The following is a 23780-nucleotide window of genomic DNA, read 5'->3' as shown; positions in this document are numbered from 1 at the left end:
TTAGAATTTTTATATCTGCCTTTATAGTTATCTATGCCTGTCATGGCTCGGTTCCTATCAATTTCTTCCCAGATGTTTTTGCACAAATACTATAAACGTCTCTTGCTTACCCGACTGCTAAACGATCAATGTTTCGGTCCACTTTGAATGTGAGGGCTTCTCGAACGTGGTATTCACCTGAGGGTTTCGCTGGGCTATCGTGAGGTGAGGCTTCACCAAACGGCGGCCAGGTGAAACTGCTTCGTGTCAAAGACGTCCGACTAATCGACTGATATGTCTCAGCACTCGCACGGAATTCCATATAGTAAGCTGTAGGCTTAAACCATCGTACGTTTTCATCGCCTCTGAGCTCCGATATGAACTTCTTTGAGGAACCCGAGCACGAAGTTTTGTTCTGGTGCCACGTACCTTTTGAAAGCGGCAATGTACGCTCTTCGTCTGAATCGTGTCCTTGTTCCGCGTCGGTTTGGTCGCGCATGACTGCGGTGCTGGTCTCGAGAAACAGCGCGCTTTCTCCCTCGCCCCATTCTTGGTGGCCATCCGTGTGCGCCTCGTCGTCCAGGTAGTCCTCGCTCTCCGATTCGTCTGGAAAAAGCGGCGATGTCCCGAAGGCCTGCGTGTTGTACATGTCCTCGGCTGCATGCTGCCGGGTGAGCGCAGGCAGCGGGTTGCCGCGCTCATCGGTTGGCTGTTCATTGACGAGCACCGGACCGCTGAGCACAGGGCTCACCGCACGCGGCTCCACTTCTCTGGAAAGCCTGCAAGCACGCCTGCTATTCTCCAAATGGCCACAATAATGACGCTTCAAGGCTACACATGCCACTGTGCTCTCCAATAGCTTTCATAACCCGCGCTGCACGTGGGAACACAGCCGAGTTCCGCTATCATTGAGAAGCTGCGAGCAGGGCGCGCTCTTTAACCCAGCAGCAGAAGGCTGAGTGCAACGGCTTTCTAGAAAGCTTATAGGCTATCCATTGACAATACAGTCGAAGCTCGATGTAAGCAATCTCCATCTAACGAAATTTGCGATGTAACGAACAATTGTCATTTCCCAATCTTGGTTGCATTGAAAACCTTGTATTTCATTTCGCGGTTTAAAGAAATAATTTCAGGGCACGACGTCGCGTAACGAGTTCACCGCGGGCCCCTTTTATTTTTTTACGCGAATGTTGTGGGCTCCTCGATGAAAGGGAAGCCTTTGTGCAGAAATGACAGCGACGGCGCCTCGGGAATGTGCTTCCACCCAGCCGACGCCGCGCCGCACCTGACGTCACTACGTGCACGTGTTGCACCCTCTTCCCATGCTCGGCTGTATCGGGCGTCAACAGTTGATTAGTTATGGGCGAATTGATTTTGTATGCGGGAACGTCTACGCGGCCATTTTTGGCCTCCTTAACTCTGGCTCTTATTGGATGCTGTCGGTCTGCCTGATTGGTCAAAATAACCCATTGGCGGAGAAGCCTGTGCCTTCCGCCGGTCCGCGGGTCCCTTAAATGCTGTAGACACTCATTTAAGGAATCGTTTGAGTAGTTTTTAGGATAGCAAAGAGACAGTAGCACACGGCGCCACTTCACTTCGTGAGACCAGGCCGGTCAAGCAGGCCGTCGATGACGGGTATGACATCATTTTGTGCGTAATTATGTGTACAGCGTAAACTTTAAGTAAATGCCAAGTTAATAAACCTAGTTATTCGGATGCTACTTCTCGTCGTCATCCTATATACCTACGGATCTGGACTTGCCCATGCCGGAGCTCATCCACCTTAATCTTTGTCTCCCTGGTGAGCTGATGCGTCTTATCTATAACAGCTGCGTCACTTCGCTACAACGGTTTCCATTTATTCAAGTTTTCAACCATCTCAAGCATGAACTTGGAGCCTGTATGACTAGTTCATCTAGCCACGCACTATAAAAGTATAAAATTTTCCGCGGAGACAAAAGTTATTTCAAACGTATTTCTACATGAAAAGTTTGAGCGTCCAAACCACCATCAAAGCGCGCGTGTCGGTACGCCAGTAGGCCGGAAACACTACTGCGCCATTTGCCGCAGGCGTAAGCAGCTTGCAGGGGCAGCGGGGCGCGCGGCAGCTTGCAGCGCTCGGAGAAATGCGAGACCTTACAAAGAGGGATGGGGAGAGGTGTCTTCTCCTCTCAAGCCTATGCTCTCTCCGCGGCTATTAAGGGCAAGCTCCACCACTGGAAAACCTGGCGCCACCATCGGCGTGACGTGGCATGAGGGTTCACGTGGACACAGCGGCCGAGTCGGCTGCTTCGGAAGCGCCGAAACGAGCTGAAAACGAGTTTATTGTCCCACCTTCGCCGCAGTTCTGATTAAGTGGCGAGGCTTTACCGCCTTGGGTGTGTGTTTGACAACATTCGAAAGTACTACGATAGGTAGTGGCTGCCTTTGGAGGCGCGCAGCATGGTGGGCTACTGCTTTGTGCTGCAGGGCCGGGCGTGCGCAACGGAGCCTGGTGTCAGCCTTATTCACACGCAGCCGCAGGGCAAGGAGCTGCGTGAAGCTTGGCTGACAAAGCTTAGAACCGGCAGACAGCCATCTGCTACAACTTGGGTACGCAGCAAGCACAGACACGAGGAAGATTTCTGCTACGGCGCCGGGACTGCGCGATGTTTGATGAGTAGCAGAAAACGCACACTGAGACGCTTGCCCACTGCCCGAGTAATGTCATGACGCTTTATTAGGTCTATGAACTTGCTGATGCTAGGTTCTGGCAAGTTCCTGGAATGGAAAGGGAGCGGTAAGAAGCGCATTGAAGAAAGGCATGGCATATAGTTATGTTTGTGTTATGAATTAGTGCACTGGATTATGAAAAATAAGCAGAGGGAAATTGCACACGAGAATACCGATAAACATACAGTGCGACGCAACTTGTGAAATAATATTGAAACGTCCGAGAATTTAGAAGACTAAAAAAGATTGAATCGTCGCGACGGCACATCACAGTCGCCGTAGGCGTCGAAGTCTCTATAACGAAATGATTTTTGAGCAGTTCTGATAGCGTCCATGCAACAATGGTTGTGTGCCGTCAAATGATCATATGCTGTGGTCTAAAGCTCACGGCACGGTGCGAAAACGCGCTCACAGCGAAAGCAAAACCTTGTGCGTGGACATGCACGCAGACGCGCAGTCGGTCGCTGCGAACCCGTGCGATCGCTGCATTGAGGCTTGGCTCTGTTATGTCCCAGTTGGTTATACAGACAGCACAGTATAAGAACATATTCCACATAGCTTACTCTCAGCTTTTACCTTTCACGCAAGAAGTCGGTTCGGGAGACACCAGCGTGGCGACCGCGCGCAGTGGCGTTCACTGTAAATATTCGGTATAGAGATAGCGTCTGTAAACGATGCTGTGCTTTAGTTTGCCGAAGATTATTATGTCGACAGCCAAAAACTTCGTTCGTTTTGAGAGCATCTGCCTAAATGTCCACGAGGGCTGTCGCGTGGTGTTTTTATTGAGCGCCGTAAGCGAAACCTATGAGGAGTGCGCCGCGTGATCCCTTATACTACGCAAGGAGGGAGGCGCTTCCGACAGATGGCAGCTCCGTAATTCCTCGCCCCAGGACAACTTTATGCGGCAGTGAATGGAAAGCTACGGAGGCGAAGCACGCACAAGTGAGCGCGCTTCTGAAAAGAGTGCCAAGTTTTAATCCACGTTCATGTAGGCTGGGCAAGACAAAACACCTTATTAGCAACAGTTAAATAAGATAGAGCCCACCACTAAGTGTGAAGGTTTACGTTCTTTGCGGCTTTTGCGTTCCGCTTCTGAGGAAACGCGAAACCGTCGCACTTGGAAGCTGCGCCAATTAAGCGCCTGTTCCGAGCAACTAAAAGCATTGTCAAACGGTGCCAGACTTCTTCGAGCGGCAACACATATGCAGCAGGCACGCGCCCGTAGTTTTACCTTCATTGCCACAGAAAGTTGTCCGCGAGTATAGCGCAAAGGTCGAGTTGAAGTTGTTGGCGCCTTCACGCACATTTCGTTGCACCCACACGTCTAGTGTTGGCGGTCGCATACCCTTAACGTTTCATGACACGGTGTGAAGCGCTCGCACACGTTGTAACTGCGAGATGCTGGTCATCGAGTGAGATTTGTTCATGTTTGCCTGAGCGTGCGTGACACCAATTAAACTACGAACCTTGCCTTGTGTAGTCATACCTGTGCTATTATCATCAACAGTTACGTTTTTTCTCTTCCAGGTCTTCCAGACACACGAATCTTCAAGGAGTGATCGCTGCCGTACGGTGACGCTTTTCACTCAGGGAGGCCAACTTAGAAATACATAGGCTTACTCTTACTGCCCACTCTTACTCGCGCGTACGCACAAACTGCTGGCGATCCCTCAAATGAACGTCTCGTGCCAAAAACTGGCAAAAGGAAAACACGTCACGAATAGTTTCAACTCCATCCGCTAGTTGGAGTGAGCATCAGAAATAAGGAATGCGAAATGAACTTGCAGACAACGTTTTATTTATTTTTTATTCTTTCCGACTAAAACTAAAAACGTTTTGCGGTAAATGAACTTTGCGACTTATTTCTCTCGCGTTGCCTAGCAACAAGCTAGCGGCACGCCAGACGCGCGTGCGTACGTCATGCGTCAGACGTGCCAGGGGCGCACATTCTCAAGCTCAACAAATGGCCAGAGATGGCAAAAAAAAAAATCGACCGCGCGCCGCTGCTAACAAAACCAGCGTAGTAGAACCACTTCGGCATGCTCACGTTAGTTGCAACATTTCCCGGTAGAGGCGTCGTATTAAGCGCAATTATATCTTACAAACTTTCTCTTACAGTTACCGCAGCATTTTCGTTACATAAAAAGCAGGGCAAAATTATAATTGCTAATTAGATATTGTACTCTTTGTTAATAAGTTTATTGTTTCTTCGTCATTATAAACGCAAATAGCGTTCAGCATCATCGACCTTTCACGTGGCCTCTGGCCTGGATTTAAAATTTTTACCGGTATTTTCGAGTGCACGGCGGTACGGATTTATGCATTCGTACATTCAGACTGGTTGCTTCTTTGTTTCTAAGACTAGTTTCTTTTGCTTCGATGACTCATGTTATTTTTCTTGGGATGAACTTACATGTTTGCAAGCGGACATGTAAGCCCGGAAGTTGGGTTTCGGTCGTGAGCCATTTGGAACACGACTGCATCGAAACGGGAGCTGGATTCTGGTGCGCCTGACAACGGCAATAACGGTGAGTCGTTTAACACCGCTGCTTGAATCGTTATGTAATATCCGTCTCATTACCTTCCAGGCGAGCACAAGTTAACGAACTAGATCCTGCATTACATATGGGCAGTCAGGACCTCAGTTGATGTTTCCTAATTAAACCATTACTTGCGAGGCTGTCGTTATATACACACAACCAGGAAAGAAAGAGCGATATCGAAACGCGCGTCTCATTTTTCATCTTATTGTAGCCGTGGCCGTAGGTGACTGTGTAGCCTTATCAATATACATATTAAACTTTTTTTCGAGTCCGACGGCAACTGCTTTCGTCCACAAAACCGAATAATCATTTGGTAAAATGAAGTGAAAGTACAGAATTTAATGTATTAAACAGTTGCAAGCATGATAATTCACCCATATTTCGTACTTGTTGGTTCCAAATGTTCTTGCTGTTCAGTATGGTTTATCGTAGGGCATTTATTTTTGCAGTAGTGAAGCGGTGCATCACGTTCGTGCAGAAAAATAATGCATCAGTTCTAAAAGCTTTATGAATTTCATGCATTTGCTTGTGGAACCAGCAGGGTGATCTTTTCTAGTGTAAAAATGAACACACAAATGTTCTCATTTGTGATCTCAATAATACTTAAGCTGTTGATATGCATTGTAGTTGGGCAGACATAAATTTTACGGACAATAGCAATATTTATTTAACATGCTGCTTAAGCACCCTAGAACAGACAGTGTACATTTGCGTGTGTTCTGGAGTCGCAAACCATTATAATATATATGTCACACCTTTTTGCATTTCATATTGCAAAATTTTGCTTTTTCAATTTCTGATTCAGTCAAAATATTTATTCCAGACATGCAGTAATGAGGATGGCACCAGTATAAATCAACACACTCCACGAACTAAACAGAAGCTGCTGCCTGCCAGAACAAGGCCTTAGTGTGGACGTTGGCTACTACTACAAGGAAAACAACACATGGTTCCGAAATAAATATGTTTGACATATGCTGTATTGGCTTCCTGTTTGCAGCAGATATGAATGTTTGTTCATATGTATGGTTCAGTATAATTGGTTCGAACATAAAAGAAAACACATGAGTTTGGCTAATCTGTGCTGTATCTCATGAGTCACCGTTCTGCCCCAACTGAGTCTATGCCAAGCACATCTTGGTCATCGCAGGAGCTCCTACCTGCATCATCAGGAAGGGTCTGGAGCCGAATTTCCAAGGCCTTTACACCACGAACAAAGAAGCCCATGCAGAAGAATATGGATGAGATATCAAGTCTGCAGAGGACTGTGTCAAGGCTGAAAAGAGCTTTAACCACCATTCTATTAGCATGGACATTTGGCCGAGTCATCCAGGTAACTCAAAAATGACTTTCTATAAATTCTCCGTCTTCAGATGCACCTGCAACTTCTCACCAAGCACCGACGATGCTGGCCGAAAGAGTTCCATCAGTTTGCCCTTAGTCAGCTTCCTCGCCATGTCAATTCGATTTGTGCCAAGTGTAACTTTTTTTCTATAAATACAAGCTTTTTCATTTCCCATTCTGGTTAAAGATCATTCATCCTCATCCAAACATAAAGGTCAACAGATTCTTCGCTGATACTTAATACCAGTCACTGTCTGGTAGCGTACGATATCTGTAGCAGTATCTTCTAGTGTATGTTGTCATGCACGATTCCTCCCCTGAAGTAGCTGATGCAGCATCAGCATGTGTCTTGCATTAACTTACGGACCATGTGCTATACACCATTTTACTTTTCTTGATGTTTTTAGCCTTCAATGCTTGGAGAGCAGAGTGGCTTCTCTCTTGAATGCAAGCTTTATCATTTTCCATATTCCTAGCCTCGATGATTGCTCTTCTTCCTCGATAGCTTTGGTGTTTGCGCAAGCTACACTGAAGTGATTGCAGAATCTGGTTCTGCTGCCCCACTTGGTTGTGGTAACTGTGTTACGTTTTTCGGATGTGGGGGCCTGGTCAGTTGCATTGGTAAGCAGTCTCTCGAGTTGAGCATTTCCTCCTGCAGTCCGCAAAGCGACATAGACTCCCAGTATACACACACCGTAACGAGTGCCCCCTTTTGTTCTTGCCTGCTGCAGCCATGGGCAAATTTTGCTTGTGGCCTACCTCGGCCATGATTTGCTCAAAACGGAGACCAGCATATGTGCTTCATGGTTCGAAGTGTATGAAGTTGATAGCCGTGTGGCTGGAAAGGCCCGCAAAAATGACTGCCGAAGGTGATGCCCACAAAAGCGACTTGTCCACATTGAGACAAAGTGGGACACAAAGTGTGAGCCACACATTAGCGACCCTCGAAAGTAAATGAATGTACAGGTTGGAAAGGAGTTAACGCTAAAATGCCGGGTAGTCCATGTCGCTGTGTTGGTTGCGGCAGGAGATGCCTGAGTCACCTGATTGCTTCACAATGGAAGTTGCTCGTCTTGAACGGCAACTGTTGGTTCAAACAGGTGTGAGGCTGTGTCCAATATGTTTGTACCGCTGGTTGTCGCTCGTTACCAGACCACCACATGCGACAAAGGCAAGCGTTATGCCTGAAAGACGGTGCGTAGCCAATGTATAATGTATTGTCTAAACCTCATGCGGTGACTGACTGCTGTTTAATTTTGCTATTATGTCACTTGTTTACGGTCGCAGTGTTATGTTTTTGGAATATTGCGGCCTGGTCGGTTGCACTGGGAAGCACTCTCTCGAAGTAAGCATTTGCTCCTGCAGTCTGCACAACGACATAGACTCGCAATTCGTGCTCCCCGGTCACCTTTTCCTGCTGCAGCCATAGGCAAATTGTGGCTCTGGCCTTTCTCGGCTGCGATTAAGCACGAACGGAGACCAGAATACGTGCTTACATTGTCGGACGTGCATGAAGTTGGGTGGAAAGGCCCGCAAAAGTGGCTGATGAAGGTGATGCCCTCGAAAGCGATTTGTCCATATTGAGCCAATGTGGGACACCAAGTGTGAGCCACACATTAGCGGCCTCCGAAAGAAAAGAAACGTGCAGGTTGGAAAGGAGCCAATGCCAAAATGATGGGTAGTCCATGTCGCTGTGTAGGCTGCGGCAGCAGATGCCTGCGTCACCCGATTGCTTGGGACTGCAAGTTGCTCACCTTTAACAGCGGCTGTCGCTGCAAACTGGTGGTACACTGTGTCCAATCTGTTTCTGCTGCTGGTTGTCGCTCCTTACTAGACCACCACGTGCGAGGAAGGCAAGCACTACGCCTGTAGGTAGGCGGCTGAATATACCCTAAGAGACCGGTGTATGTGAATGCTCACTGTTGCCATATGGTTCGCAGCCAATGTATAATGTATTGTCTGAACTTTATGTGGTGAGTGATTGCTGTTTAATTTTGATGTTATCTCACTTGGTTATGGTCGCAGTGTTATGCTTTGCGAATGTAGTGGCCTGGTCAGTTGCATTGGGAAACAATCTCTCGAAGTAGGCATTCGCTCCTGCAGCCTGCACAGCGACATAGACTCCCAATTTTCATGCACTGTGATACCCGCCGTGGTTGCTCGGTGGCTATGGTGTTAGGCTGCTGAGCACGAAGTCACGGGATCGAATGCCGGCTACGCCGGCCGCATTTCAATGGGGGGGGGGGGGGGGGGGGGGAATGCGAAAACACGCGTGTACTTACATTTAGGTGCACGTTGAAGGCGTGCCTCATAATGAGAAAGTGGTTTAGGCACGTAGTAAAACCCCATAATTTGGTTTTTTTAATGCACCGTGATTCGTGCTCCCCGTTCACCCTTTCCTGCTGCAGCCATGGGCAAATTGTGCCTCTGACCTTTCTGGGCCGCGATTAGGCATGAACGGAGACCAGCATACGTGCTTACATAGTCCGATGCGTATGAAGTTGATATCCATGTGGTTGGAAAGGCCCACGAAAGTAGCTGTTGAAGGCGATTCCCACGAAAGCGACTTGTCCATATTAAGACAACGTGAGACACCAAGTGTGAGCCACACATTAGCGGCCCCCGAAAGAAAAGAAACGTGCAAGTTCGAAAGGAGTGAACGGCTAAAATCCGGTGTAGTCCATGTCGCTGTGTAGGCTGCGGCAGCAGATGCCTGCGTCATCCGACTGCTTCGCAATGTAATTTGGACATTTTCAACGGCGACTGTCGCTGCAAACAGGTGGCACACTCTGTCCAATCTGTGTCCGCTGACGTTTGTCGCTCGTTAACCTGACCACCACATGCGACGACGACGGTGAGCCGGTTACGAGCTCGCATCAATGATTCCAGCGTATCTCGACAATACGAAGAAACTTGATTAAAGAATAGTCCGGCAGCTCTTGCTGTGGTGGCCTCAGGTGACGGCTCAAAGTCCTTGAACTCGAGCGGCATCTTCGGCTTGCCGGATGGCCCAGAGCTGGTTTGCCAGCTCTGAACTTTTGATAGCCGCCTCCCAGCGGCGGCGACGCCTACGGAGAAGGTCCCCGGCGGCTCCCGCATCCGGGGCGGCGTCGGGAAGAAGCGAGCTCGAGCCTGTGGTGACACGGCATGCGAGCGTGACGCGTATGCGTGTCGGAAGAAACAGTCGACGAGCCGCGCTCCAGGTGACGAAAGGGAAAGTCCCCCGCTTATTGTTCTGGCCGATAATATACATTCTGGGGACGTCACGTGTGACAAGTAGCTTGGCACTCGCAGTGGTCGTCCAGCTATCTGTCGTGACGTTACACGCCGCACACAGGCAGGCGATAACAGCACAGAGCCTTCCCGGCTGCGATTATGGACGCGTCGCCAACGGAGCTGGTTTGATTACCGTTGTTGCCGGCACATTCCCAGAGCATGTGTCGCAGCGTTGCTCTCTGTCCGCATGTTTTACATGCGTCTGTTGGATATAAACGCAGATAGCAGTGGTGTAAGATAGCGGGCCTAGGGTAGGTGTGTATCTGGAGAAAGCGTAAAGTTACGGCCTCGTTCCTGTTCAATTTATCGTGAGGTGGCGGGAATGTGCGTTTTTCGAGTCTGTAGTGTTGGGTCAGGTCTCTGAACGTGGTTAGGCGATAGCCCCACGCCCAGTGTGTTTCTTGTTGCTGTTTTTCTGTTGTAGTGTCCCGGTCCGGCAGACCCGATGCCCCACTCTCGGGGGCGGAGGCGGCCACATAATAAGCGGCGGCTCGGCGTGTGAGACCTCGAGCCGTGGCGTGGGCCGCCTCATTGCCCACGAGCGGAACATCGGTGCGTGCCGAGGTCCAGAGGAGGAAGACCATAGAATTTTCGGGTTGCGAGGGCAAAGACGAGTCACCGTCGTCAGAAATTTGGAGTATGTGGGCCGCTTCCCGCGAGACACGACCGCGCGCGAAGCCGCGGATTGCCGCATGCGAGTCGCTGATCACGATCGCAGCGTTCGGCACCACGACGAGTGCTAGGGCTATGGCAGCTTCTTCGGCCGCCTCCGTGTGTCCCGTAGTCACCGTGGCGCTCGCGAGGCACTTAGCCGTGCGGTCTACAACCGCTATCGCGTGTGCACTGCTCCCTCCTGCATATCGCGCCGAGTCTACGTACACCGCCTCGTTGCTGTTACCAAACTTCTGAAGGTCGCTTGCTCATTTGTTGCGTCTACCGGCGTGGTGCGTCGGGCGCATGTTCTTGGGAAGCGGCGGGATGATCAGACGGTCGCGGAGCGAGGCGGGAACCACCGTCTTTTCCTCATGCTGAGTTTGGTACGCGATGCCGAGCAACTCGAGAATGCATCGACCTGTCTTTGACCTCGATAATCGTTCGTATCGCGCAACGTCGTGCGCCTCGATTAACTCGTTAAGTGAGTTGTGAAGTCCGACCTCTAGAAACTAGTCGGTGCTCACATTGAGTGGAACGCCTACCACCCTCTTAAAAGCTTTTCGGATCATGCTTTCGACATTGTTTTTTTGGGACCCGATCCACTTCAGGTAAGGGGCAACATACGTTATACGGCTTATCGCGTACGCCTGCACGAAACGGATCGCGCACTCTGCACGCATACCATTGCGTCTATTCGTGATGCGACGCAAGAGTCGGATCGTGTCATCTACCGAACGACGAAGTATTCGCACCAGTGGCGTAGCTAGGTCGCCTGGCACCCGGGGCCCATAAGTCTTCTGTCACCCCTCCCCTCCCCCCCCCCGCCCTGATGTAGTCGAGGAAGGCGAGGATATCGACAATTTCCGGGTTTCAGTCCAGTACAGTCGCCTTGGATACCACGCACCTTCCCCGGGTCCCCCTCTCCTTCGGTTTCTTTCCCAGAGATCGCGAATGTAGCAAATATACACAGTGTTCTTCCTGCGCCAAATAACACAGGGTGCTTCACTGATAACGTGTGATAAGTCCATGTGCACATCTTCTGCCAGACTATAAGGCTTGGCAGCCAATACAAATGCGGCATCGTGGAAAATATGACTCACGTCACAAGTAACGAAAATATCTTTATAATAAAGTTTTAATTACCAATTTTAGCGGCAATATCGCATTTGCAAAATTGAAGCCCGACATTCATATCTTGCCCAACAACAACTTCAGAAAAATCGTCGTAGGTACTATGGCACGCAGTATTTTGTCTGTGGGCAGCCCTGAACGAAAACGAAAATTAAATTGTCAGTGAGGCTGATCTCCCCGTCCTATTAGAAAACGCTACCTGCCTCCCCACTGCGCGGGCGCCAATGCTATGAAAATTACGAGTTCTCTTCATTCTGATCATTAAAGCCTTGTTTTCAGCTGCTGCTATACGGACAAACGTGATTATGCTTGCTGCGGTACCACCGCAAGATTGAGAACAGAATAGAGCACGGTTCGCGTCGATTCTTGGCATCACCATAAATAAAAAGAAAGAAAAGGCCGCGGTGAAGCTCGTGCCAGCGAAAGCTTGCACTACTGTTGGTCTGCAGCCGCAATGGAGAGGATTAAGGGATCATCCTCACTGGTCCACTATTTCATATTTCTTTCACTGCTGCCATATACTGGGCGCCGCCCGCAGTGCCAAAGTAGTGTAGGTTGTAGCACCCAAAACGATTTTTTTAAGAAGTTTTTGTTGAGTTAATGACTTTGAGTCCTCAAGTCTCGAATTGAAGTGTTTTCTCTATAAGTACTAACTACGGGATTATTAAGGATGTGGTTATTACTTATCTGCCATATATTTCGCGCTACCGAGTTCCTAGTAATCACAAAAAGACATAACTTCATAGAATCTCGATCGGGAAATATCCTTACAAAATTCACCTTTTCTTTATAAAATTCTGTGCAGCTGATACAGACACTGTACTTGTGACATGAAGTCACACAAAAACAACAGCTTTCTGAAACTTTCGAGGGTAAGAAGGAAAGCGTGAAATATAACGACAGGTTTCGCAGTGGCTTCTCGGAGCGAGCGGGAGAGGCGAAGTAAAAGCGAGCCGGACATCGCGGCGGGCCCGCTACTATACAGCCTGTCGAGTCATGCGCCGCCAAACTCTTCGGCCGAACCGAGTCTGAAGACGATCCAGAGAATCCCCTTCACGACTTTTGACGGCCCCACTTATGCAACGTCGCTCTCAACGAACGCTTCGCCGTAAACGCCCTCATGCTGATGTCTTTGTTCGTCTTCGCTGCGCGTTCTGAACGGAAGAGGGACCCAAGAGCCCCAACGCCTTACAACGCCTCACTGTATGTTTAGCGACTCCTGCTCCCAACATGAACGCACAGCACGAGCGCACCCCACATGAAACATTCCGCTAAGGCGAGTAGTTCAGCGACCATTTCACGAATTAAATTTTTTAGCCCGTACATTCGTGCAATTATTTCGTGGGGTGTTGATAAAGCTGCAGTTGACAATTCTGTGGCGCAACGTATAGGGTGCATGAGCTCGGGGTACTGGATACCGGAGCATTCTTTGCAATTTGCGCCCAGTCAAGCCGGCGGAAAGAGGGGTGTCTTCAGGCGTATATGACACCCCCCCGCACCAAGTGGCCCCTTGCACCCGGGGCCCACGGCACCCCGGCCCCCTCTGTTGCTACGCCACTGAAAGCACGTTCACACCGAAGGCGGAGAGGACAAGCGGAACCGGCAAAGCGGACGCGGATTTCCCGCTTTGCGGAAAATACGCGGCCGCTTGGCCGGATTGCGCCCGGACCGATTTTTTGCGCGTGGACAAGTTGGCTGCTTTGGCCGCAGCCAATCAGAGCCCGACACTGAGGAAGCGCTGGTGAACGAATGTAAACAAATGTGTTTCTCTGGGCTTTTCGCTTATGTTCTTGAAAAGTGTAAAAACGGCAAGTTGGGCCAGTTGGTTGGGATTTATCATAGAGTTACTACTTACTCTAGAGGACAAGCTACCCATAGGGCCCATGCATTAAAATCGGGAACCACAAGAGCGCCACCATGTTGCTACGCGCCGAGGTTGCCAGCCCCTGAGACGCTTGCTAGACTTGGTGACAGTAGTAAGTTTTAGTCCAGCAACAGTAGCAGCCTAGCAGCATGGCGTCTCGCTTGTAGTGTTGTGATGTGTGCGTGCAGCCGTGTGTTTGGGCTTTATAAGTCGGTTCTTTATTCTATGTTACGGGATGGTGTGGGTGTGGTCCATGTTGGCCGTACAGCCGGCAGTTATGCAACCGACGGATGATCCTGTTCAAATTTCCGGCGGTATGCGGTTTTCAGCGGTCACGCCTGTTGCAGGAGTGTCACTCGACGACGTTACGAGCTCGAAGCTGTGGTCAGATTCCTCGTTGGCGTTCCGTAATTCTCTTCGCACGGGCGCGGTATGTTGCAAAAGCCGCTTTCGCGATCTATCGTCGTGACGATAGATCGGGTTTTTTATTATTATAAGTAATGATCCAGCTGTAGGGCACATGTAACCGACAAACGGAAGTCTCAGGAGAGCACCTGAGATGATAGTAGAGCAGGCGGCGCAGTAACTCCAGGGCACCCGAGGGACAGTGGGGGGATCAAAGCTCGAAGCAGAACGGTACGTAGGTTGGGGCCGCCGAGGCAGGTGTGTGCCAGGGAGTGTTCGCACGGACAGCTCCCCTGGCACGCGCAGCCGTGCCTCGCAAGGTCGAGATACTTTAAAGGCACCTGCGCCCATGATCTTTCTTTTGCCTCGGCGCAGTGAGCACGATTAACGAGAATAATGCGGAGGGCATCCGGTGCAGTCGCGAATGCATCATGACAAATGTACCTCGCGTCGCCTGGCGTCTGTAGTAATATCAGAGTTGGTTGTATGAACTTTATGCATAATACGCTTTGTTACGATACCTTAACGGAATGGGTCTAGAGGACGGTGTTGGTACATTTTTTCGTACCGCCCTAATCCTATACCCCCACTACAAACACACACATACCCCCCTTTTTTATGTATACATACAATTCCTTGCCATGGCTGATCATAGCCTCCTTTATTTTTGAAAAATAGAGGAGGCTATGGACCGATTGACCAATTCAAGTTGTCAACTTGTCAGTAACTGTCGTAGGAATCACTGTAATAAACACAATTCCACGATCGGATTGTTTACTTTCATTTTTTGTTGTAACACTGAAGAAGAACATTATTTTGTATATGTGAGAGAAGTATGTGGATATCACAAGCTTAAGCCAATGTGCGATACACAGAAAAAGCAGCTGCTACAACATGAACTGCATGCAGGGTCACACAACACATACGTAATTAAAGGTGCAAAATATAGGGGAAAGCTTCAAAATACGCTCTGTAGCACTGCCAAGTATAACATATTGTTATGTCCAAGCGCGTCAAACGGACGCGGGGATCAAGAAGAGAGGGGAAGAGGAGAACGAAGACTGTGCAGCGGCCATTCCTGTTCTTCGTAGCCTGCCGTTCCTGTTCTCGCACGCCTAAATAAACCCCTTTTCCCCGTGCTTGTAACAAATTGGTGGAGGTGCGGGGTACACCTCGTAACCACGGAGCCTACGCTGCTACAACTTCGCCGATGCCGTCGACTTGCCGGACTTCCGCCACCCTCACCTGCCATGCCTGAACACGCCTGCCAGATTCCCGAAGGATCTGACGCGGCTTCAAGGCCAACACCTGGTGTTCCGTGGCAATACTACCGGGTGCCACTCACTTTCGGAGGAAAAGCCGGAGAAGATGTCGACGAGTGGCTCACGAACTACCGAAGGGTGAGCCGGTCTAACGGTTGGAACTCGACCGCACAATTGTCCAATGTTGTGTTTTCCCTCACCGACACAGCGCTCGTCTGGTATGAGAATCACGAAGACACGCTCACTTCATGGGAGCTTTTCGTCGAGGAGCTCAGAGCGTGTTTTGGAGATTCTAGCGCAAAAAAGAAACGCGCTGAACAGACGCTTTCGCAAAGAGCTCAGATTCCCGGCGAGACCTGTACGACTTATATCGAAGAAGTGCTGAAACTGTGTAAAATAGTCAACTCTCAAATGTCTCAAGATGACAAAGTTGGACATTTGTTGAAAGGAATAGCCGAAGACGTCTACAATTTTTTGATCGGCAAGGAAAGCTTGGATTCCGTGTCTGACGTCATTCGCCACTGCCGGACCTTTGAGACGCTGAAGATGCGAAGGATAATACCGAAGTTTGGTCGCCTGGCTAATGTCACGACGGTGGCAAGTGTAGACTCGAGCTCGTGTGTTGACCTTCCATCCACTATAGGGCAGATTGTTCGCGAAGAGTTGCTCCATCAGGAAGAGATGTACCGTTGCACACCCGGCATCACTGGCGCGTACTCACCACACGAGATGAGAAACACGGCCCTTTCGACGACATGGCAACCCACGGTGAACTCAGCGACCATCGAGTATAGGTCTACCCCTCAAACGAGAGGGACCATGAGCTATCAAGGTCATGACTACGACCAACGCCCACGCCACACGCATGCCTCCCAGCGGCCGATGCCTAGCCATGATGAATGTCACCGACCTACTGTCTATGCAGTCGACAGCAACATGCGCGACTACATGGAAGAACATCGTGATTTGAGGCATCTGCCGGTATGTTTCCAATGCGGTGTAGCGGGCCACATAGCGAGGTTCTGCAATCGTCGCCCAACAACGTGGAATGGTCGATCCGGATCTTCAACAAGGCCCACACCTCCTACGAGGACAACTCAACAGCCGTACACCACCTCTTGGTCAGCTGGCGTCCCTTCTGGCAACGATTACTGGCAGAGAACTTCCGGAGCCGCTCGCCGGCATCTGACAGGAGTTTGACGCCACCGCCGACTTCTCGTGCACCGCGTTTACGTCAATCTCCATCGCCAGTGCGCCGCTCCGCCTCGCCTTCACAACCGGAAAACTAGCTAGCGCGGCCGATGGGGGTGAGGTCGCTCGACACGTGCTATCGACAGAAATGCCCCCTGCAGTTGCTATGATTAAGAACAAAGTGCATGTACTTGTTGATGGTGTTGCTACAATGGCTTTAGTGGATACCGGAGCAACTGTATCCGTAATGAGTCTCGGTTTTAAAGGTCGGTTGGGGCGTAAAGTTGTATTTCGGTGGGACCAGGCTGCAACGTTTTGTGGAGTGAGCGGCGAGTCGTTGCACCCTGTTTGTGTGTGCACTGCTGACGTATCCTTGGCTGGTGGAGTTTTCGCGACGGAGTTTGTAGTTATTCCCCGATCGACGCAAGAAGTGATTCTGGGCATCGACTTTTTGCGACAGTGTGGTGCGACCGTCGATTGTCGCACGGGGGAAGTTTGCGTCGATGGCCATGTTTCGTGCGGGCTCTAAGAGGAGACTTGCAGTCAAGGTGAACTTTGTGTATCTGCAGATACTGTTGTGCCTGCGTCCACCTCTGTGTGCGTGCCGGTTGTGTGTCGCGGTGAAGTGCCAGACAGTTTCGATGCCTCCGTAGAGCCAATGCATCTAAATTGTATGAAGAACATTTTTGTCCCTCATTGTGTGGTATCCATCGGCAAGGGGCGTGCTGGCTTGTGGGCGGCCAACTGCTCGGCAGAACCCGTCCTGCTTCCAGACGGCTTGAAACTCGCCTGCTTTACAGAATACTCGTCCTCGTCCGTAGCCGTACTAACAGATCCGCCGTGTGAACCTGCTGACCTTCGCCACGTCTCAGACAAAAAGCTTCTGTCTATGATAAACAAGTCACTCAGCACAAGGGAGCGCCATACCTTGGGGGATACGCTTTCTAAGCATCTGTCAGTGTTTGACTTTGCGCAGCCGGACAAAGCGTTCTCGATGCCCGAGTCACGAACATGCCATACTATTGATACGGGATCTGCGCGCCCGATCAGGCAAAAGCCTTATCGCGTGTCGCCTAACGAGTGGAAGATAATCGGGGAACAAGTGAGTGACATGATGAAAAATGGAATAATACAAGAGTCCTCGAGTCCTTGGGCAGCTCCAGTCATACTTGTCAGAAAGAAAGACGGTAACTGGAGATTTTGCGTAGATTATCGCAGATTAAACGCTGTGACTAAGAAGGATGTCTACCCCCTGCCCCGGATTGATGATGCAATTGATTGCCTGCATTCGGCCTCTTATTTTTCTTCAGTGGACCTGCGCTCAGGATATTGGCAAATCCCTATACACCCGGCAGACAAGGAGAAGACAGCCTTCATAACCCCGGATGGATTATTCGAATTCAATGTGATGCCATTTGGGTTGTGCAATGCTCCAGCAACCTTTGAAAGGTTCGTGGACACCATTCTGCGTGGGTTAAAGTGGAACATCTGTATGTGCTATCTTGACGACGTTGTTATATTCGGGCGCACACTCAATGAGCACAATACGCGCCTGGATATTGTCCTCGACTGCATCAAAAACGCTGGCCTGGTTCTGAACTCCAAGAAATGTAACTTTGGTGACCGTCAAACCCTTGTGCTGGGTCACCTTGTTGACAAAGACAGTATCCGGCCTGATCCCCTCAAGACGGCAGCTGTCGAGGCATTTAGTGCACCGCAGTCAGTGAAGCAACTTCGCAGTTTTCTGGGTCATTGCTCTTACTTTCGCCCATTTATTCCTGGTTTTGCTGACGTCGCTTATCCTCTGACAAATCTGCTACATAAAGACGCACGGTTTGAGTGGACACCCGAGTGCGATTCTGCATTTCGTCAGCTGAAGTTCCTGTTAACCTGCCGACCTATCCTTCGCCACTTCAATCCTACTGCGCCGACAGAAATCCACACAGATGCTAGTGGCGTTGGTCTGGGTGCCGTACTGGTCCAACGCTATGACGACCGTCAGCACGTGATTGCTTATGCAAGCCGCTCATTAAGCAAACCTGAACGTAATTACACGGTGACAGAGCAAGAATGCCTCGCTGTAATCTTTGCGGTTCAGCGATTTCGCTCGTACTTGTACGGACGCCCATTCCAAGTCGTCACAGACCACCATTCCCTGTGCTGGCTCGTGAACATTCGTGACCCTTGTGGTCGCCTGGCGCGCTGGGCTTTGAGGTTGCAGGAATATAACTTGCACTGTTTCCTACAAGAGTGGCCGAAAACACGCTGACGCAGACTGCCTTTCCCGTATGCCGCTTGCCACGACGGACTGCGACGCAGATGATTTTGATCACCTCGTCGCTTCTGTGACACCCGCTTTTCCGGATATCGATGCGTTCAAAGCAGAACAACGGACAGACACTAAATTGGAGCCACTCTTTACTTCTGCCCATTCAAGTGCAACAAGCAGCTACTGTGTACGTGACGGGCTCCTGTACAAAAGGAACTACTCAAGCACGGGTGCACGCTTCCTTCTAGTGGTGCCGGAGCGTCTCCGGCCAGCAATCCTTCAGGCTATGCACGATGACCCTACCTCCGGTCACTTAGGCACTGTGCGCACACTTTATCGCATTCAAGAACGCTTTTACTGGCCCCGGATGCGACATTCGGTTGAGTTTTATGTCGCCAGCTGCATACAGTGCCAACGTCGGAAACGCCCAACCACTGCCCCATCTGGTCGCCTTCAACCTGTGCCGCCTTCCAGCTCACCCTTTCGGCAAGTTGGAATTGATCTGTTGGGCCCTTTTTCAAAGTCATCTAAGGGGAACCGCTGGATAATTGTCTGCGCCGACTATTTCACACGCTATAGCGAGACGGCGGCTATACCATCAGCAACTGCCACCGAAGTGTCGCTTTTCTTACTTTACGCTATTGTTCTACGACATGGGCCACCTGGTGTTATCATAAGCGACCGGGGACGTCAATTCACGGCGGATTTAGTGGAAGAGCTTGTGCGTTTGTGTAACTCGCACCTCCGGCACTCGACGCCGTATCATCCACAAACGAACGGCCTCACTGAGCGCACTAATCGAACAATCACCAATATGCTTTCCATGTATGTTGCGTCCGATCACAAGAATTGGGATGAAGTTCTACCGTTTATTACTTACGCCTACAACACAGCCAAACACGAGACAACCGGCTACAGTCCCTTCTTCCTTCTATATGCTCGGCCGCCCCGGTATACGCTCGACACTGTCCTCCCTTTTTACCACCACGACAATCCTACGGTCGCCGATACGCTGTGCCTCGCTGAAGAGGCTCGGCGACTTGCGCGTCTTTGGACTTCGGCATCACAAGAAAACTCCAAAGCCCGCTACGACGCACGACATCGGCCTGTAACGTATCACCCTGGTGATCTCGTTTGGCTTTGGACTCCCACAAGGAAGCGCGGTTTGTGTCAAAAGCTGCTGGCAAACTACGATGGACCGTATGTTGTCATCGACAAAGTCAGCGAAGTGAACTATACTCTCGCGCGCCTCACGAACACTGGTAGACGTTCTGCTAGGACACAAGTCGCACATGTCGCACGGTTGAAATCATGCACGCCACGACAAGCTAGTTGACTCGCCCAGGGGGCTTTGTCTGCGAGGGGAGGTATGTTACGTCCAAGCGCGTCAAACGGACGCGGGGATCAAGAAGAGAGGGGAAGAGGAGAACGAAGACTGTGCAGCGGCCATTCCTGTTCTTCGTAGCCTGCCGTTCCTGTTCTCGCACGCCTAACTAAACCCCTTTTCCCGTGCTTGTAACAATATATTGCATGTGTACAATTAATGTTCAAAAATACAATGCATCAATGTCCCATTTGCCTTCAAGTTTATTATGAAGTTCAAGTTTACTGAAGTTTATTATGAGCATATGTACAACAGGAATCTACTAACACACCTGCAGTCAAGGTGGCTGTTCGAGGTGTGCTGGCTGCCTCAGTGTAAGAAAAAGAAATTGGGTAAATGTCGACACCAGTGCCACTGCTTCTTGCCTCTGATCTGCACGTGCCTCTGCTGCATCTTTGTGCACAAGTGTGCTGGCATGGCGAGGCATAGGAGTCATCCGAGAGAAAGAGTATTGTTTACATGGAAAAGTGGCTGTTCACATTGCCTGTCACTTTCCCTCAAACATTTCCTTGGCGACTAGGGTGACACACCCGCAGTCAAGGTGGCTGTTCGAGGTGTGCTGGCTGCCTAAACGAAATAAAAAGAAATTAGATGAATGTCGATACCAGTGCTATTGCTTATTGCCTCTTACCTGCATTTGCCTCCACGGCCTCTTGGCTTGCGGAGTCTGTATGAGGGAGCTGCTGTGGCTAGGCGTAGGCATTGTCTAAGCAGAAAGGAAAGGCCATTTAAATGGGGAATTATGGAAATAAATGCAGTTGTTATGTCTGCTTCTTGCACTCCTCTTGCCTAAAAGTTTTCAAACATAGTGTCCAGAACACACCAGCACTTTGACTGCTTCTGCTTTTTACCTGCAGGTGTTGCTGCGAGATCCTTAGTATGGCTGCGTGCAGCATTGTTACACTTGGTGGAGGCATTTGAAGTGGTAGCCAAAAATATAAAGAATCATCCTTGTCTGCACGAATGCTTTCAATTTCTAAATGCAGTGGTAACTATCACTATTGGTGCAAGGCCCCCCCACATCTATGCGGCAAGTGCCATAGCTCGAAACTGAATTGTTCCTTTAGTGTTTCACAAGGCACCTGATATGTCCACATTAGATGTGATGTGTTTGTTTTTATATATCCCAGTGTGGAGAGAGCATTATTAAATGGCTGAAGCACTATAGCGCCAAACAGGCGACACAAGAAGAAAAGACACGGACGAGCGCTTATGTCCGTGTCTCTTCTTCTTGTGTCGTCTGTTTGGCGCTATAGTACTTCAGTAATATGCACCAACTAGCCCAACAAAACGTTCTGCTGGAATATCATTAAACGTTTTTTTTATTTATGCGTGTCTTGTTTTTTGGTTTATTTCTGAATTTATCATGATGCTAAAGTGACTTATGTAATGGCAATCAGCTTTTGTTTTGCAGAAAAACAATGCATTTCCTGACCCATTGTTTGACATCCCCTCACTCGCATAATTTTGCAGAGTATTCTACCTATATTGACTAGCTTGACCTCCACTAAAGAGTCTTGCATTTTCAAATACGACTCTTTCCTTAAAATCATTCGACACTCCTCATATTTATGTACCTTGGGCTTCTGATACTCTGCAGTCACCATTTTTGCTTGTTTCTGACTAGAAATATCTTCTTTAATTTAGAGCTTAAATTTTATATTTGGAACACATGGAAGGGCTTGCCATCGCATATCTGCATAAAAGGGAAACATGTTTCATTAAACATTTGCAAAATCCAATTGAAGATTGATGAATGCAGCTTGCAGTGTGATATGACTGAATGAGCCATAAAAGCAACTCATCTCACTTGGTAAATGAAAGCACATATTAGTGTGATGCACAAGATACGTTACACTAACGTGGTGGGTTGTCTTGCTTATACAGCAAAATAATCGGTGCGCGAGAAAAAAATTATTTTTGCATACCCCTTGTACACACTGACTTAAGGAAAATGAGCTGGTGCTGTTCACATGATGTACTTATTTTACCTGCGAGTATGGTCAACAAAAATGTGTCCCAGTCTTAGTGGTATTCGGGATTATGTGAGTATTGCATATGTGCCTGTTGTCGAAAATAACTGAATTTTGAAAATGCTCGCAGGGATCTGATGTGCATATCTGCAGTTTATGGATACATGTAAAAGACTCAGCATCAAGTGCAAGTGAACGGTCCCACAGGCCCGGAGTCGATCGTGCAAATAGGTTCGCTGCACAAATTTGTGACCAGAAAAGATATTCCACATGAAATGGCATGCAAGGAAGTGTTGAAAATATTGTACAGTTAATAAAACAACTAAGCTATTAATATGTGGGTTGATGCACTCGTTATGCAAAACGGAGGTGAGGCGTGCAGACAGGACACAAGAGTAGAGTATTTACAAGCAAACAACACGAGCGCCGCCCACTTCTCTACTCTGGTGTCCTGTCTGCACGCCTCACCTCTGTTTTGCATAATGAAACCTTACGAACTAGCTCAGCTTTCTGTCGTTCTAAGTCTCGATGCACTCGATTTCGTCCGCATTAGGCACTCGCCTCTTGATTACTTCGTGGCACAGAAATACTCGGCATCAGGCTGTTTTTCTGCTGTGGCCTTTGTAGAAGCATGATTGTTCAAAGTGCAACAATTAAACAGATTCTTTGAGTTGCTTGTGGCTTCGCCAGTACAATTCCGGTGCGCTGGTCCGCCTGTCTAGGAATTTCCTACTGAAGAGAAACCTGCAAATAAAAACACCGCTCCGCATGCAGAAAAATGCTCTACTGTGACGCTTCTCAAACGATTGTGATGTACCACAAGAGCTGCCTACTCGGGTGATATTCTCAACAAGGAGATACATTCGTTTACTTACATGTGAAGGTATATGCCAGACCACCTCAGGGCTTCGGTGGCACATAAGGCACGAGTGTGCCATAGCGTCGGATGTCGATGCGCGATCGCATGTCAAACTTAAACGAAACTACTACGCATCCAAAAAAACAGATTCGAAACCGACATTCGCGTCATCCTTTATTGCATGAATGCGTACATCGTGATTTACATAAGTCACGGACTTAGCGATCCCTTTCTGTAAACTTAATATTAACGTACCACCTTCATAAAGCCATCAGGTATGCGTTTTTAGATGACAAAGCATAAGGCGACCTGTACTTGTTCTCAGCTCTTTCAATAGTAATTGCGCTGGCCACATTGACCAATAGCAGCAGGGCGGCGCCCTAGAGGTTCCCACTTTTCAGGCCCAGCTTTTCCTGTAGAGTTGTTCTAACTCTATGGGATTTATAGTAAGTTTTTTTACAGCGCAACACAAGACAAGGACAAAAGAAGGTATAAAACGACGACACGGCGCCGTGTCGTCGCTTTATACTTTTTTGTCCTTGTCTTGTGTTGTCGCTTTTCAATATTTGTAACAGCGCTACACAAGGGGCGAGTAAAATGCCAACGATCTCGTCTTCTTCGTCTGAGCTCATCATTTTGCAGAAGTAGATAGCGGACGGGGACGCGCCAACCCACGACGAAAAAAATATCGAAATTGCGCGTAGAAACCCAAAGTGCCGCGAGATGGCGGCACGTCCCTGACATTGCTAAGGTCCCTCTATAATTTTCAAGGTAGCGCCATCTGCTGCGCGCGCCACCTAGGAAGTTCCTGTAGCAGACGGTGCCCACGATAAACCGCGGCGCCGCGGCATTCGTGAGGTGAAAAAATATCTGCATAAGCGCGGAAATAAAACCTTCTGGTGCCTGACTGTGGCGAAAAACGAAAGAAGGACCC

At 49.3% G+C, this 23780-nt stretch overlaps 1 protein-coding gene across 10 annotated transcripts in view; it reads right to left on the bottom strand.

Moving 5' to 3' along the window:
• The window catches only part of LOC135910875 (testis-specific serine/threonine-protein kinase 1-like), a 371556-nt gene that overhangs the window by 103085 nt on the left and 244691 nt on the right, over window positions 1-23780 (bottom strand). For all 10 annotated transcript variants that reach the window (XR_010567145.2, XM_065442939.2, XM_065442944.2 and 7 more), the window contains one exon: window positions 409-758. Coding sequence is in view for 9 of the 10 variants with exons in the window: in XM_065442939.2 (XP_065299011.1) it covers window positions 409-758 (350 nt within the window). In the remaining variant the exon portion in view is untranslated. The remainder of the gene's footprint in view (window positions 1-408; window positions 759-23780) is intronic.

Source organism: Dermacentor albipictus, chromosome 2 (assembly GCF_038994185.2).
Source record: "Dermacentor albipictus isolate Rhodes 1998 colony chromosome 2, USDA_Dalb.pri_finalv2, whole genome shotgun sequence".
Taxonomy (NCBI): domain Eukaryota; kingdom Metazoa; phylum Arthropoda; class Arachnida; order Ixodida; family Ixodidae; genus Dermacentor; species Dermacentor albipictus.
The sequence above is the reverse complement of the archived record's forward strand: the minus strand, read 5'-3'. Positions and strand labels throughout refer to the sequence as shown.